This window comes from Thunnus albacares, chromosome 9 (genome assembly GCF_914725855.1).
Source record: "Thunnus albacares chromosome 9, fThuAlb1.1, whole genome shotgun sequence".
Classification (NCBI taxonomy): Eukaryota; Metazoa; Chordata; class Actinopteri; order Scombriformes; family Scombridae; genus Thunnus; species Thunnus albacares.
In genome coordinates, this window is record NC_058114.1 from 752141 (window position 1) to 770723 (window position 18583).

The 18583-nt window shown below is 41.4% G+C and overlaps 1 protein-coding gene across 2 annotated transcripts; it reads left to right on the plus strand.

Moving 5' to 3' along the window:
* The first annotated feature begins 1657 nt into the window (after positions 1–1657).
* med16 (mediator complex subunit 16) lies at positions 1658–14500 on the plus strand. 2 transcript variants are annotated; one of them, XM_044362223.1, is made up of 17 exons: positions 1658–1736; positions 1840–1915; positions 4575–4758; positions 4916–5023; positions 5183–5352; positions 5471–5752; positions 5839–5988; positions 6259–6364; positions 6454–6609; positions 6702–6928; positions 8776–8982; positions 9510–9720; positions 9832–9965; positions 10986–11178; positions 13488–13704; positions 13825–13908; positions 14308–14500. In XM_044362223.1, exons 3-17 carry the CDS (start codon positions 4620–4622, stop codon positions 14432–14434), a joined length of 2511 nt encoding a protein of 836 aa, XP_044218158.1. In that variant the 5' UTR covers positions 1658–1736; positions 1840–1915; positions 4575–4619; the 3' UTR covers positions 14435–14500. The 2 variants fall into 2 exon arrangements, with proteins under 2 accessions (XP_044218158.1, XP_044218157.1); XM_044362222.1 differs by lacking the exon at positions 1658–1736 and having other exon boundaries at positions 1743–1915.
* The last annotated feature ends 4083 nt before the right edge of the window (positions 14501–18583 follow it).

Consider the following 18583-nt stretch of genomic DNA (forward strand, 5'->3'; position numbering starts at 1 on the left):
GGTGACTTAGGTGTTACAACATCTTCAGTGACATATTCAGAGGGCGCAGTTACATAATATTATTCCTCATTTATATAAAGGATTTATCAGATGTGTCCAACAGAGTCTCCTCCATGGTCCCATTCAGATACTTTACTTCAGTAAAGTACCAATACTTATAAATACTTATATACAGACCTGAATCTGCAATAAAAATACTACATTACAAATAAAAGTACTGCATGAAAAATCCTCCTACAGTAAAAGTACATAAGTATTATGAGCTTGATGTAGTTAAAGTATTGCAGTAAAAGTACATAAGTATTATGAGCTTGATGTAGTTAAAGTATTGCAGTAAAAGTACATAAGTATTATGAGCTTGATGTAGTTAAAGTATTGCAGTAAAAGTACATAAGTATTATGAGCTTGATGTAGTTAAAGTATTGCAGTAAAAGTAGTGGTTTGGTCCCTCTGACTGATATATTATTATATATGACATCATTAGATTATTAATAGTGAAGCATCAGTGTTAGAGCAGCATGTTACTGTTGTAGCTGCTGGAGGTGGAGCTAGTTTACACTACTTTATATACAGTTAGCTAGTTTAGTCCAGTGGTTCCCAACCTAGGGGTCGGGGCCCTCCAAAGGGTCAGCAGATAAATCTGAGGGGTGGTGAGATGATTAATGGGAGAGGAAAGAAGAAAAAACAGTCTGTTGTGGTGTATTAAAACTTAAAACTTCGAGAACAACATAAAATAACAATATTACAATAGCAACAACAAACAAACCCAGACACATTTGTTTTCAGCTAGAGAGGAAGTCCACATCTTGAACTGAAGAAGAGTTCAGAGCAAACTTTGTGAAGATGAATCTAACATCTGGTGGACGACCTTACTGTATACAACAAACAAACAAACATTTGTCACAAACAAAAAGATTTCAAAAGTCAAAAGAAGATATTTTGATTATACAGTAGCTGCTTTTCTCTCTGTTTTCATGAAGACCAAATAAAGAAGAAGATAGGTTAATATTTTTGCCTTGCTTCAGAAAATGTGATCTCACTGCATCTGAAAATTAAACAAAAACATGATCTATCCGAATACTGTCAGGGTCTCATCCTTTAACCTGTTTAAAGACACAGTAACAAGAACTTTTTGAGTTTGAGTGTATTTACTTGCAGAGGTTAAACTCAAATATTTAATTGCAATACATTTAGTGGTATTTGAAGTTCAAAATTTGGTATTCAGTTGCTGATATAATTCAAATTATTATTGTCATTGTTGTTGTTGTTATTATTATTATTATTATTATTATTATTATTATTATTATTATTATTATTATTATTATTAATGTTATTATTATTATTATTATTTTATTGAACAATTTCCATGCACAAACATCATGGCTTTGGCAATTGTGGCAATGATTTGTTTCCATAGAGTCGCACCTGTAAGGCTGCATTTAGGGTATAAACGTCAAGATAAATAAAGCTGCCCGCCGGCGCCATCTCACATAAACACAAACAACAGTCCGACAGAGCTGATATAAAGAATAAAAACATTATTAAAACATGTTACAGAAAACATGATACAAGTACTGGAAGACATTTATCCCGTCTGATCACGAGTTTTGCTGATTTCTTCCATGTTTTCCCGACAGACACGTGAAGAGACAGCCCTGTGGCCCGCGGGGTCCTGAAGTTTCCCGGACAGGCGCATGCAGAGACAGCCCTGTGGGCTGCGGGGTCCTGATGATACTGTGAGTGAACGATGAGCGGTTTGTTTGTTACGTCTGCTAACTTACAACTTTTAGATTTAATATCATTTTTATTCAGCAGAAACTGTTTGTTTCTATTTTAAAGGTTCGTTCATCGTTTGTCAAGAAAACGGATTTATTTAAGTTAATATCTACGTCACTGGAGCTGAAATAAAAGTCAGGTAAGATAATGTTAGCGGCTAACTGACACTTCAATTCTACATTTCAACGGTTCATTACTTAATAACAATTTACTAATTACACCTTGTAGGAGTATTAATATTTTATTAATGAATTACCTTGTCATTAGGGCACCACCTTCTGTTTGGTTAGGATTTATTAGTGCCAGGAGCAAACACTAAACCTCGTTTAATTTAATCAATGAATCAGTCTCATGATCTAAGTCCCAAACAGAAACAACCAAACACTTTCAGGATAAATTAAGACATTTATTAATAGCTAAACGTATTGATGATACATGATAAAGCATAAGATAATATACAGAAAATAATAAATAAAAAGAAAGTAAAATAACTAAATAAATAAGATCTATGCATGATAATAAATAATAAAGAAAATTATTCAGCATGAGTGGCTCGAAGTGCGTGATTCGAGGCTTCATGTGTTGCACCGGGGAATGCTAATGAGAAGCTAATTCAACTTCCCTAAATAAACTCACTTAATTTTAACGTTATTCGACATCAACCCTCAACCACAAAGCCATGTTGAGGTGTTTCGTGGCGGTAGAGGCGTCATCTCGCAGGTCCAGCGGTGTTGTTGCAGTGAAAGAACCGGATCAGCTGCGTCGCGTCCTCGGAGATGCAGAGACAGTCTGCAGGCTTCACTTCTGTTTGCAGCATCGCTCTCAGAGAGCAGCTACAGGTTCAGTCTCAAGGCTTCTTCTTCTTCTTCTTGAGCTAACGTTGAGGATTCAGCTTTAGTTGACTTGTAGTAACTTGAGTTGAGTAAGTTACTGAATAAAGTTTACTGTGACTGCAGCGGTGTCTTTGTCCAGACTCCTTACAGTTCAGAGTTTATAAAGGAACTGAAGTCTGTTCGTTAGTTATATTCTGGCTAATAGAACAGTGAATTCAAACTTATGTAGAACTACTATGTTATATACAATAACTAAATAGATGAACTCAAATATAAACAATAAAATAAATAGAAACGACAGTAGTGATATGACCATCACTATAATAATATAATAATAATGTTCAATGAGGTTAATATGCTAGTAGTAGTATAGTAGACTGTAGATTAGTGTCCATGGATGTTAGAATTAAATATACATTGAAACATGAATCATTTAAACAATGTATATAATATATAAGGTTTGTACAGACAGAGTATAAACAAATGAACCTGGGAAATAACAGATGTGATGGATAATGTAATAAATAAATAAAAGTCCAGCTGATCAGTCCAGTCCATGAACACTGGATGATGTACTCACTTCCTTCACTGCAGTAAAAATACTCCATTACAAGTCAAAGTACATCAGTATTATGAGCTTGATGTATTTAGTTAAAGTTAGCAGGAAACCACTGGTTTCATCTTTAACACTGTGTTGTATTTTAAAAGCTTGTTATATTATCCATTGTGTCAAATAAATGTAGTGGAGTAGAAAGTACAATATTTCCCTCTGACATGTAGAAAGTAGCATCACACTGCAGTGTTTACAGAATGTAACGCGTGAAAAAGCAACATAATGGATTTTCATGTCTTCTGATAATATTATAGATTTCAGTCTGTGTCTGAGGTCGAGACGTTACAGATGAAACATGTTGAATATATTTTATATGTGATGAAAGGCTGTGAGCAGATAGACACAACTGTTTGGATGATCAATTCATTATTTTGGTGTCAGTTTCTCGTCCATCCTGTTCTTCTCTGTTTCATATCGTTGTTAAGTGAATATTTTGGGTTTGTGCTGCAGAAAACAGACTCTGACTGCTGTAACAGAGAACATACCAGCAGTTTATCACACAACTGTTGAACAAGCAGAACATCGGCGCTCTGTCCGCCATTTTTGTAGTTTTCTCTTGTCCGTGTTGCTATTTTTTCATACAGTCCCACATTCACAACCTGCACTGTTATCAGCTGACAGCTACACACCCACCGACCCAGAAGTCTCTGCAGATACAGACTCACTCTGCCGGCGGCTCATACGTGATGATTGAGGGATTATTCTTCAATCTATAAATTGTTTGTTAGGAAAATGCAGCATCGTATGTGTGCTGGTCAGATAAACTCCTCACTGTCACCAAGACTCCACAGACGAGATGATGTTTAGCCTGCAGGTTTATTAGCTGGATACAGAAGGTGTGATCACTTCAACTGCATTGAATCAGACAACAAGCTATTATATGCTTCGCTTATTAATTTATCTTCTAAACTAAATTATCTTTTAGTACTGATAGTATATAACTACTGTCAATACGTCTCTAAACTAGAGAAATATAGCTGTAGCTTAGTATGAACTAATACAGGATATTATATACTCACAAAATGATCAAAATATATGAAATGAAACTCTAGAAATGCACTGAAGCATAAAAAGCAAAGCTGGCAGACACATCAGATGAGTTCAGATGGATGCAGAGTAACTAACTGCAGGTCTGCCTGTCTGATCACATGACGTGGAACATGGAGTAACTACTGAAGATACCCCAGTCGACCACTAGATGGCGCCTCATCAACAATTTAACACATCAAATCCAACAGTAACAGAAGAGTGTGTCTTTAAAGATGTGTTGGAACAGATGGGAAAATAAATGATGCTCTAATCCAGGTGTGAAGTTGACCTTCACTAATATAATGAGTGTGTGATGTTTTCAGGTGAGGCGTCCTCCTGGCCTCCATCTTCTTCTTCTGTGGTGGATCATGGAGCTGGCGTACGTGTGTGAGTGGGAGAAACGTCCGAAGAGTACTCACTGTCCCTCCATCCCGCTGGTCTGCTCCTGGTCCTGCAGGAACCTGGTGGCCTTCACCACCGACCTGAAGAACGATGATGATGACAAAGGTACACGCACGCACACACAAACACGCACACACACACACACACACACACACACACACACACAAACACACACACACACCTGCTGCACGGACTGGATGTAAAAGGAGACAGGAGCAGAAACAGACGTGATATCCTTCATCACTGTTATGTGTGTTTGCAGATGTCAGTCACATGATCCACATCATCGACACGGAGCACCCCTGGGACGTCTACTCCATCAACTCCGGACACGCTGAGGTCATTTCCTGTCTGGAGTGGGACCAATCAGGTGAGGTTTCACTCAGCTGCATGTTGATGTTCTGTGGCAGTGGTTCTCTACCTGCTGCAGGCAGATCAGAGTCTGTGTTCACGTGTGTGTTTGAACATGTTGTGTGTGTGTGTGTGTGTGTGTGTGTGTGTGTGTGTGTGTGTGTGTGTGTGTGTGGAGGTTCGAGGCTGCTCTCTGCAGACGGTGACGGTCACATCAAATGTTGGTCGATGTCTGATCACCTGGTGAACAGCTGGGAGAGCGTTCTGTCCAGTTCTCTGGACGGAGATCCCATCGTGGCTCTGAGCTGGTTGCACAACGGAGTGAAGCTGGCGCTGCACGTCGAGATGGTAACAAACACGTAGAAACGTTAACGTGTTAAAGCAAAGAGTCGTGTAATCAGAATAAGTTTGAGTCAGCAGATGAATAAATCACTTCCTGTCTGCTTTCTTCTTCTTCTTCGTTCAGTCGGGTTCCACAAACTTTGGGGAGAAGTTCTCGCGGGTGAAGTTCTCTCCGTCTCTGACGCTGTTTGGCGGGAAGCCGATGGAGGGCTGGCTGGCGGTGACGGTGAGCGGTCTGGTCACCGTGTCGCTGCTGAAGCCGGGCGGCGCTCTGCTGACGGCCAGCGAGAGTCTGTGCCGGCTGCGAGGACGCGTGGCGTTAGCCGACATCGCCTTCACCGGAGGCGGGAACATCGTGGTGGCGGCGACCGACGGCAGCAGCTCCTCGCCCGTTCAGTTCTACAAGGTCAGAACCAGATCGACACTGATTATCACCTCCGGGTTCTCCAGAGTCGCCGTCAGAACGTTCAACATTCATATTTCTGTGTTCAGGTGGTGGTGAGCGTGGTGAGCGAGAAGTGTCGCATCGATACCGAACTGTTACCGTCTCTGTTCCTGCGCTGCACCACCGACCCGCTGAGGAGAGAAAAGTACCCCGCAGTCACACACCTCAAGTTCCTGACCCGGGAGAACTCTGAACAGGTAACCAGGAGAACCTTTAGAACCTATAGAACCAGAGAACCCTGAGAATCTGTAGAACCAGACAGAACTCTGAACAGGTCACCACTGGAACCAAACATTAGGAACGGTTCTATGTTTCAGCTGCTCTCAGTGAGATCAGGATTTGTTTCAGAGACCTGAGAACAGTAGAACATGTAGAACATGTAGAACATGTAGAACATGTAGAACAGACCAGAGAGTGGGTCAGCTGTAGAACCCTGGAGAACCTGACAGGAAGTGTGTGTGTTGTAGGTTTTGCTGTGTGCGTCCAATCAGAGCGGCAGCATCGTGGAGTGCTGGTCTCTGAGGAAGGAGGGACTTCCTGTCAACAACATCTTCCAACATCGATCACCAGTCGGTAAGAACCGAGACGAGAACCCGTCGCACCGTCACAACTACGTTCTGTTGACCTTTGACCTCTGACCTCTGACCCTTCCCTGTGCTCAGTGGGGGAGAAGCAGCCGACCATCCTGAAGTGGAGGATCCTGACGACCACCAACGATCTGGAGCGAGTGTCGGCCGTCGCTCTGCCCAAACTGCCGATCTCCATCTCCAACACCGACCTGAAGGTGGCGTCAGACACCAAGTTCTGCCCCGGACTCGGTGAGGAGAACCGCACCTTCATCACAGCCGGAACATCGTCTAACACATGACTTTAGGTCCCGTTCATCACCGTACATGTTTTCTGTTCTCAGGTCTGGCTCTGGCTTTCCATGACGGAAGTATCCAGATCCTGCACCGCCTGTCCCTCCACACGATGGGGGTTTTCTACGGCTCCTCGTCCTCCTCTGGACCCGGCCAGCGACCCGGAGACGAGTCCGCCATTAAACGCCAAAGAACCGGAGGCCCCGCCCTCCACTTCAAGGCCCTGCAGTTCTCCTGGACGTCACTGGCTCTGGCTGGAGTCGACAACCACGGCAAGGTGAGGACACATGAACACATGAACACATGAACACATGATCATCTAAACACATGAACACATGAACACATGAACACATGAACATCTAAACACATGAACACATGAACACATGAACATCTAAACACATGAACACATGAACACATGAACATCTAAACACATGAACACATGAACATCTAAACACATGAACACATGAACACATGAACACATGAACATCTAAACACATGAACACATGAACACATGAACATCTAAACACATGAACACATGAACACATGAACATCTAAATACATGAACACATGAACACATGAACATCTAAATACATGAACACATGAACACATGAAAACATGAACACATGAACACATGAACATCTAAACACATGAACACATGAACATCTACATACATGAACACATGAACATCTAAATACATGAACACATGAACACATGAAAACATGAACATCTAAACACATGAACACATGAACACATGAACACATGAACATCTAAATACATGAACACATGAACATCTAAACACATGAACACATGAACACATGAAAACATGAACATCTAAACACCTGAACACATGAACACCTGAACACATGAACATCTAAACACATGAACACATGAACACATGAAAACATGAACATCTAAACACCTGAACACATGAACACATGAACACCTGAACACATGAACATCTAAACACATGAACACATGAACACATGAACACCTGAACACATGAACACATGAACATCTAAACACATGAACACATGAACACATGAACATCTAAACACATGAACACATGAACATCTAAACACATGAACACATGAACACATGAACATCTAAACACATGAACACATGAACATCTAAACACATGAACACATGAACACATGAACATCTGAACACATGAACATCTGAACACATGAACACATGAACATCTAAACACATGAACACATGAACATCTGAACACATGAACACATGAACATCTAAACACATGAACACATGAACATCTAAACACATGAACATCTGAACACATGAACATCTGAACACATGAACACATGAACATCTGAACACATGAACACATGAACATCTGAACACATGAACACATGAACATCTAAACACATGAACACATGAACATCTAAACACATGAACACATGAACATCTAAACACATGAACACATGAACACATGAAAACATGAACATCTAAACACCTGAACACATGAACACCTGAACACATGAACATCTAAACACATGAACACATGAACACATGAAAACATGAACATCTAAACACCTGAACACATGAACACATGAACACCTGAACACATGAACATCTAAACACATGAACACATGAACACATGAACACCTGAACACATGAACACATGAACATCTAAACACATGAACACATGAACATCTAAACACATGAACACATGAACATCTAAACACATGAACACATGAACATCTAAACACATGAACACATGAACACATGAACATCTAAACACATGAACACATGAACACATGAACATCTGAACACATGAACATCTGAACACATGAACACATGAACATCTAAACACATGAACACATGAACATCTGAACACATGAACACATGAACATCTAAACACATGAACACATGAACATCTAAACACATGAACATCTGAACACATGAACATCTGAACACATGAACACATGAACATCTGAACACATGAACACATGAACATCTAAACACATGAACACATGAACATCTAAACTACCTAAAACACCTGAAAATGAGAAACATGTAGAACTTTGACTCTGCAGTTTGAGTTTGAAGGATTGTAGATGTTTGAATCAGTTTTGAACGTTGAGGGTTTGTTGTTGTCGTCCGCAGCTCCACATGCTGCGAGTGTCGCCCTCTATGGGTCAGGTGCTGGAGATGAACACCACGCTGCGCCACCTGCTGTTCCTGCTGGAGTACTGCATGGTGACGGGCTACGACTGGTGGGACGTCCTGCTGCACGTCCAGCCCACCATGGTCCACAACCTGGTGGAGAAGCTGCACGAGGAGTACATGAGGCAGAACCAGGCGCTGCAGCAGGTCAGCAGAAACTGTAGCTTCAGCAAAGCATGATGGGAGAACGGCGAGGGGTTACGAGCTGCTGGGAACAAAATAGGATTTATCAGCTGATTGTTTGAGTGTTTGACACTTTACTTGGTTTTTATTGGTCAACTAACAATCAGGATTTTAGAAACTTTATTGTCCGTCACACAGTAACAGTAACAGTCCAGCTGCTGTCAGATCAGACGCTTCAACTGACATTTAATCGCTTCTGTTTCTTTAAATATCAGTTCAACTGCTTAGATATTGATTGACATTTCAGCTGCTACCAGTCAGCTGATTCAGCTCTTATTCTTCACCTTTTGCTTCAACTTTCAGTGTTTACGTACGAACTGACCATGTAGCTGCTTACAGGGCTTCAACTAAATCTTTAAACTCTTCCAGTATTTCACTGTTACTGCCTCAGCACCAAACATCCAAACAGTTCAGACCTTTGACCTGTGATGAAGTTCTCAGGAACAACAGACCTCTGTCGCTGTAAGTCATCAGAGTGACGTCTGTCACAGGTTCTGGCGACGCGCATCGTGGCGGTGAAGGCGTCTCTGTGTAAACTGTCGACTGCGACGGCGGCTCGAGCCTGTGACTTCCACGCCAAACTGCTGCTGATCGCCATCAGCTCCACCTTAAAGTCTCTGCTGAGGCCGCACGTCCTCAACACGCCCGACAAAAGTCCAGGTGACCGACTGACCGAGATCTGCGCCAAGAACACCGACACAGGTGAGACATCGGGACCCGTAAAACACCTGAGACGCTGAAACTGTGTCTGTGTTGGCAGTAGGAAGCGGATGTTGGATTGTGTTTGTGATTATTGATCACTATGTCTGTCAGATATTGATAAGGTGATGATAAATCTGAAGACGGAGGAGTTTGTGTTGGACGGTCCTCCCCTGCAGTCCCTGCAGCAGCTCATCCAATGGGTGGGAGACTTCGTCCTCTACCTGCTGGCCAACCTGCCCAACCAGGTGAGACGATGAGAGCAGAGACTGATCCATGTGTTCCTACAGCTGTCAGTAGTGACGACTTCATGAGCTTCTTTAATGATTAATTAACCACTTCCTGCCCTCAACAGGCACCGATTTATCCGCAAACACAGGAAACTTAGAAACAGCTGATTATCCTGACATATATTTAAACTGTTTCTCTCCAGTCGACCTTCCTGAACTAACGATTTGTTCAGCTAAACCATCAACCTGTCTCTTAGACCCCAACTAGGCTGCTTCAGGAAGTCTTAACCTTAGTGAGCACTTCTTTACTAGATACGATCAATCTGTCTTTAGTAACAGGCTATGTACCACAGTCCTTTAAAGTAGCTGTAATTAAACCTCTTCTTAAGAAGCCTACAGTCTCTGATCCGTTACAGTCCCCTCCAGAAGTATTGGAACAGCAAGGCAAAGTCCCTCGTTTTTGTTGTTCATTGAAGACATTTGGGTTTAAGATCAAAAGATGAATATGAGACAAGAGTTCAGAATGTCGGCTTTTATTTCCTGGTATTTACATTTAGATGTATTAAACAACTCAGGATATACCACCCTTTGTTTGAACCCATCCATTTTTCAAGTGAGCAAAACTATTGGATCATGTGACTGACAGGTGTTTCTTGTTGGCCTGAGTTAAATAAAAGCCGACATTCTGAACTCGTCTCATACTCATCTTTTGATCTTAAACCCAAATGTCTTCAATGAACAACAAAAACGAGGGACTTTGCCTTGTTGTTCCAATACTCCTGGAGGGGACTGTATGTGACTGTATGTGACTTTCTACATAACAATAGTTTATTTGAGGGTTTTCAGTCAGGAATTAGAGACATCATAGCACAGAAACAGCACTGGTGAAAGTTACAGATAATCTAACTGCATCAGACAAAGGACTCCTCTCTGGATCTTTAGTTATGCTGCTTAGTTAACCTTAGATAACTTCTTTATAAATAAAACTGACTTGACGTGTTAAAGAACCTGTTGAACTCTGGTCCTGGTGTCCCGCAGGGCTCCATGGTCCGGCCGGGGTTTGGCTTCATGAGGGACGGGGCGTCTCTGGGGATGCTAAGGGAGATGCTGGTGATGATCCGGATCTGGGGTCTGCTGAAGCCCGGCTGCCTGCCCACCTTCACCGCCACGTCGGACAACCAGGACAGCATGCAGCTGCTGTTCAGACTGCTGACCAAGCTGTGGCTCTGCTGTAAGAACCGACCACATCTACTGATCCCCAACAGAACCCGTCTACTACTAATCATTCCTCCTGTTCATACTGGACATTAAAAGATCCTTCAAATGTGTTTTCAATGGAAGTGATGGAGGATAAAATCCACAGTGTGTCCACACAGTCATTTAAAGTCTGTGTGAAGCTTCTATTCAGCTTCATCAGTCTGAGTTAGTCATATCAAGTGGATATCTGACACATTTACAGTCTTTTTAGCATCAAATTCCCTCTTTGTGTTTCCTCGGACAGTGTTTCCCTGTTGAGCTGCAGGTGGAAGTATAGTAACAAAAAGAGGAACTTTGGCACTAAAAAGACTGTAACGTTGAAAGATATCTACTTGATTTGACTCATTTGGACGCTGAAGCTTCATATTAGCTTCAGACTGTGGATTTTGTCCTCCATCACTTCCATTGTAAGGTCATTATGAAGGGATCTTCTAATGGTCAGTATGAACAGGAGGAATGATTACAGCAAGAAACACAGCTTTAATGTTCATTTGATGACTGACTGATGGTTTATTGACACATTTGGAACATTGTGATGGAAAAGTGGTCACTGATCTGCGGCATGTTAACCGTTTTACCACTTCGCATGTAAACACGTTGCCCAAAACCCAGAAATACCAGTATGACCTGGTCTCTCTGAGTAACCTGGTTACTCGTTGAAGTCGGCGGATATTTTAAGAAGTTTTTACACTTTCAGTTAAAACACACAGAAAACCTTTAAAAAAGCTCTTAAATTATGTTTTCATGAATTTTGTTTCACATCCGTGTGGTGACGAGCTGGTTGTTTGTAGGTCAGTGTGGTGGTTTGTTACACACACACACACACACACACACACACACTCACACTCACACACACACACACACACACACACACACACACACACACTCACACACTCACACACACACACTCACACACACACACTCACACACACACACACACACACACACACACACACACACTCACACACTCACACACACACACTCACACACACACACACACACACTCACACACACACACTCACACACACACACACACACACACACACACACACACACACACACTCACACTCACACACACACACACACACACACACACACAGAGTGTTTATTTGAACAGTGAAATCATGAAAGTATAAAAACTCACTATGAAACTTTTTCCATTACAAAAGTTTGAATTTCTCCAGTAATGATGATGTCATCGGGTCATTTTAAGGGGATATCAGAGTTTAAGACACCTGAATGAACAGCAGGAACTCATCTACTGTTCATCTGCTGAACACACAGTAACAGTCAGATTATAACTTTATGACTTTTAAAGCATGTTTGATATTTATAATGAAATGCAGATATGAAGCAGCTGCAGACGGTTGTTGAATTATAAACTGTTCAAACCAAACACATATGAGCAGATGTCAGTGAGAACCAGGAAGGGAATCATTCATCTGATGTGTTGTTAGTATACGACAACGTTTCTATTCAGTCTTTGTGTTTTATTTCATATTTAAGTCTCATGTACACGTGTGTAGAGACGCCAGAATATTTCATGTTACTACAACATGTTCTGTAGTTTCCAGAAGTGGAAAGTAACAAACTTTAAGTAGCAAAAAGCAGTCGGGGTCACATTTCACATGTCTATGAGTTGTTAACAGCTCCACCAAATAGTGATTTTTCCCTCTAAACTTCTCACATGCTTTCATTTCAATAAATGTTCAAATGATCCAATATTTCAGCAAAAATCAAAGATTAGAGAAAAAGTCCAAAAACTGAAAACAGATTTGTGTATCAGAACTTTGTTTTTTCTTCTTTCCTCTCCCATTAATCATCTCACCACCCCTCAGATTTATCTGCTGACCCTTTGGAGGGGCCCCACCCCTAGGTTGGGAACCACTGGACTAAACTAGCTAACTGTATATAAAGTAGTGTAAACTAGCTCCACCTCCAGCAGCTACAACAGTAACATGCTGCTCTAACACTGATGCTTCACTATTAATAATCTAATGATGTCATATATAATAATATATCAGTCAGAGGGACCAAACCACTACTTTTACTGCAATACTTTAACTACATCAAGCTCATAATACTTATGTACTTTTACTGCAATACTTTAACTACATCAAGCTCATAATACTTATGTACTTTTACTGCAGTAAAGTATCTGAGTACTTCTTCCTGCTGCTGTTTTCTGTTTGTTCATGTTTTGTCTCAGCTGTGTTGGTTTTATATTCAGTGGTATAAACCTGTGTATATATGTGTGTGTGTGTGTGTGTGTGTGTGTCTCAGCGCGGGAGGACGGCCCCCCTCAGGACCCTGATGAGAGTCTGATAGACGAGTGTTGCCTGCTGCCCAGTCAGCTGCTGGTTCCCAGTATGGACTGGCTCCCAGTGAACGACGGCGTCATCGTGAAGCTGCAGGGGAAACATCCGCTCAGACTGCAGTTTGGAAAAGCTTCGTCTCTGCCCGGCGTCGGCTCCACCGCCCCGCTGGAGGTTTTCACCAGGTAACACACACACACCTGCACCTGACGATGAAACACAACCGTTACCACGTCCACGTTACACTGAGAGACTGTAACTGTGTGTGTGTGTGTGTGTGTGTGTGTGTGTGTGTGTGTGTGTAGGAGTCCAGGCTCTCAGAAGATGGATAACCTGCGTTGTGTTCATATGGGCGTCTGTCCCACTGAGGAGAGCAAAGCCTGCACCAGGTGAGTGAACAGGAAGTGATGTCACCTGAGTGAGCAGGTGTGTGTGTGTGTATATAAACACTCAGGAAGCAGGTGAGTGTTTATATGGTGATAAAGTAATAATAAAAAGTGATATTAATTCTGCTTTATGTTTATTATTGAGGTCGTAGTGGCTGCTGGTGAACTGGAGGACATTTCAAAGTGCTTCTAATATTCTGTCCAGTCCATTAACATACATGAGGGTGGCAAAATATTAGGAACACTTTTTAATATAATGTTCAATAAACATGAAGTAGAATTATCACCTTTCTGACAACGTCAACAAAAACTGAAAATGTAGAAACGTTCTCCAGTTTAGAACCATATTAGCAGAGTTCTTGCTGAGAACATGAGGAACAGTAAATGTTGTGATGCGTTCAGGTGCGGCTGCGTGACGATGCTTCGATCTCCCAACAAAACCAACGCCATGAAGCAGTGGGAGCAGCGCTGGATCAAGAACTGTCTGTGTGGAGGTCTGTGGAGGAGGATCCCCCCCATCCTCACCTGAACACACCTCAACACACACACACACACCTGAACACACACACACACCTCAACACACACACACCTACACACACACACACACACACACACACACACCTGAACACACACACACATACACACCTGAACACACACACACACACACACACACCTGAACACACACACACACACACCTGAACACACACACACACACCTGAACACATCTGAACACACACACACACACCTGAACACACACACACACACACCTGAACACACCTGAACACACATACACACACACACCTGAACACACACACCTGAACACACACACACACACCTGAACACACACACACACACACACCTGAACACACACACACACACACACCTATACACACCTGAACACACACACACACACACACACACACACACACACACACTGACTGTTTTATTTTTAAAGACAGTTAATTGATCATCTTCATCACAGACAGGCGACGTTAAGAAGTTCTGCTCTGAGAAACTGATCAGATCGATCATCAGATCGATGGTTACCGGGGAAACGAGGCCCTGATCGGATCTTGTTGATGTTTGTTTTGTTTTGTTTCTACCTGTAAATAGATTTTTTTCTTCATGTCACTTTTTTATGTCATTTTGTATTAAAACTGTCAACAAAATAAAGGTTGAGTTTGGTTTTTTATTTCTTGTGAATTTCTCTGCAGCTTCAGTTTATTTAAATGTGACTTAAAGTAAATCACTGAAGTAGAAAACTTTATTTAAACAAGACGATGTGACACAAAGAGGAAGCTGCTGCATGTCTTTCTGCTCCGCTATGTTTATTTGACAGCTTTAGATAAAATAACATAATAATGAGATTATAAATCACTTCACATTATTAAAGATGAAACCAGCGGCTCTCAAACGTTTTGGCTCTTTACATAAAGTCAGTTTGTATTTGTGTCACACGGTTTCAGATAAATAACTGTTTGAAGCCCAAAGACGTAAAAATGTTCAAATATTTCACAAAAATGCAAAGATTAAAGAGAAGTTCTGAAAAATGAATCCAAACTTCTGTTTCAGAACATCTCACGACCCCTCAGATTGATCTGCTGACAGAGCAGCTCAAACTGGTTCAAACTGGTTCAAACTGGTTCCACCTCCAGCAGCAATAAAATGCTGCTCATACACTGATTCATCAATATTAATAATGTTGTTTATTTAGTCTGATTTACTGACACTTTAATACTTTTAAGTAAATTTAGCTGCTGATACTTATGTACTTTTACTGAAGTAGGATTTTACTTTGTGGTGGTGATACTTCTTCCACCAGTATATATCAGACTGGATACACACACCATACTGGTTAGTAGATCAGTTCATGTTGGTTTGGATCCAAACATGAAATAATCTGACCACAAGCAGCCAAACCACAGCGAACATCTTCATCATCATGAGACACATCAGAGGACGCAGCCAGCTGATGATGATGATGTCGATTTATTTATAGAACCTTTAAAAACTGAAGGCAGGAAACTCAAAGAGCAATAAAACAAAGATCAACAGTCAGGTTTCAATAATAATAAGATAAAAAGATGATAAAAAAAAAAAAAGATGACATCACATAAAGTAAGTCTATAAAAATGAGTTTTAAAAAGTGATTTAAAGGAAGTTGCTGGTATTTGTCACCGTTCTTCAGGTCAGAACAGCATCAACAGTAAAATAACTTTAATGCACACGAGAAATAAAAGTGACGAAAACTTGATAAAACCAATAAAATTGATTTAGAATAAAGATAAAACAGATACAATTACAAATAAAGTTGAATAGTTAAGAGACTCAACATTAAATGAGTAAATAAAATATTGTAATCAGCAGCCAGACTGAAGAGGTTTAAAGTTTAGAGACATCGACTGTTCCTGAAACTGACCTGAGAGGCTTCAAACATCATCAACATGTCGGAACAACAGCAGTCAGGTTTCCATAGTAACAGTAAAAGAGGTTTTCCTCGCTGTAATCATTCCTCCTGTTCAGACTGGATATTAAAAGATCCTTCAAATGTGTTTTAAATGGAAGTGATGGAGGCTAAAATCCACAGTGTGTCCACACAGTCAATTAAAAGGCTTCAGCAGTCTGTAGGAACTGCATTAATCTGGTTTAAGTCCTATTTATCAGACCGATCTCAGTTTGTACATGTTAATGATGAATCCTCCGTGAAGGCAAAAGTTAGACACGGAGTTCCACAAGGTTCTGTACTTGGACCAATTCTATTCACCTTATATATGCTTCCTTTAGGTAATATTATTAGGAAACACTCCATAAATTTTCATTGTTATGCAGATGACACCCAATTATATTTATCAATGAAGCCAGATGAACCCAATCAGTTAACTAAACTCCAAACATGCCTTAACGACATAAAGACCTGGATGACCTGCAATTTTCTGCTACTAAACTCAGATAAAACTGAAGTTATTGTGTTTGGCCCTAAACACCTTAGAAACACATTATCTAATGATAAAGCTGCTCTGGATGGCATTACCCTGGCCTCCAGCACCACCGTAAGGAATCTGGGAGTTATCTTTGATCAGGATATGTCCTTTAACTCCCACATAAATCAAATTTCAAGGACTGCCTTTTTTCACTTACGTAATATCACAAAAATCACATCCTGTCCCTAAAAGATGCAGAAAAACTAGTTCACGCATTTGTTACTTCTAGGCTGGATTATTGCAATTCCTTATTATCAGGCTGCCCTAACAAGTCTCTAAAGACTCTCCAGCTGGTCCAGAATGCAGCTGCACGTGTTCTGACTAAAACTAGAAAAAGAGACCACATTTCTCCCATTTCAGCTTCGCTGCATTGGCTTCCTGTAAAATCTAGAATAGAATTTAAAATCCTTCTCCTAACTTACAAAGCCCTTAATGGTCAAGCACCATCATATCTTGAAGAGCTCATAATACCGTATTATCCCACTAGAACACTGTGCTCCCAGTATGCAGGCTTACTGGTGGTCCCTACAGTCTTTAAAAGTAGAATGGGAGGCAGAGCCTTCAGCTATCAGGCTCCTCTCCTATGGAACCATCTACCGGATTCAGTCCGGGGTGCAGACACCCTCTCTATGTTTAAGAGTAGGCTTCAAACTTTCCTTTTTGATAAAGCTTATAGTTAGGGCCGACCAGGCTCGCCTTGGATCAGCCCTTAGTTATGCTGCTATAGGCCTAGACTGCTGGGGGACTTCCCATGATGCACTGAGCTCCTCTCTCCTCCTCCTCCTCTCCATCTGTATGCATTCATGTAACAGCAATGCATGTCACTAACTTTGCTTCTTCCCCGGAGTTTTTTGTGCTTTCTCATCTCACAGGAACCCCTGGGTTCTGGGCCTTCGCTGTTGTTATTGTTATGATTGTTGTTCTCCTGTCCCCCCTCCCCCTTCCCCTCTCTCTTTCTCTCTCTCAACCCAACCGGTCAAAGCAGATGGCCGCCCACCAAGAGCCGGGGTCTGCTTGAGGTTTCTACCCGTTAAAGGGGAGTTTTTCCTTACCGCTGTCGCCAAGTGCTGCTCATGGGGGAATTGTTGGGTCTCTGTAAATTAAAGAGTTCGGTCTCGACCTGCTCTATGTGAAAACTGACACATTTACAGTCTTTTTAGCATCAAATTCCCTCTTTGTGTTTCCTCGGACAGTGTTTCCCTGTTGAGCTGCAGGTGGAAGTATAGTAACAAAAAGAGGAACTCTGACACTAAAAAGACTGTAACGTTGAAAGATATCTACTTGATTTGACTCATTTGGACGCTGAAGCTTCATATTAGCTTCAGACTGTGGATTTTGTCCTCCATCACTTCCATTGTAAGGTCATTATGAAGGGATCTTCTAATGGTCAGTATGAACAGGAGGAATGATTACAGCAAGAAACACAGTTTTAATGTTCATTTGATGACTGACTGTTGGTTTAATGACTCACTGGAAAAAAGATTTGGTGACACTTGAGCCTAAAAGTTCAGTTCTGAGTCAAAGACGACTGTGTGGTTTCTCTCCTGTCGGCTCGGGGTAAGTCCTGGAGAATTTATTGTCGTGAGCAGTTTCTCTTTCTGAACCTCAGAACTTAAAATAAAAGTAAAACTTCAGCTTCGTGCTGGTTGAGCTGTAAAACATTTCATCATCAGAAGTTTCATTCTGGTTGGAACCAG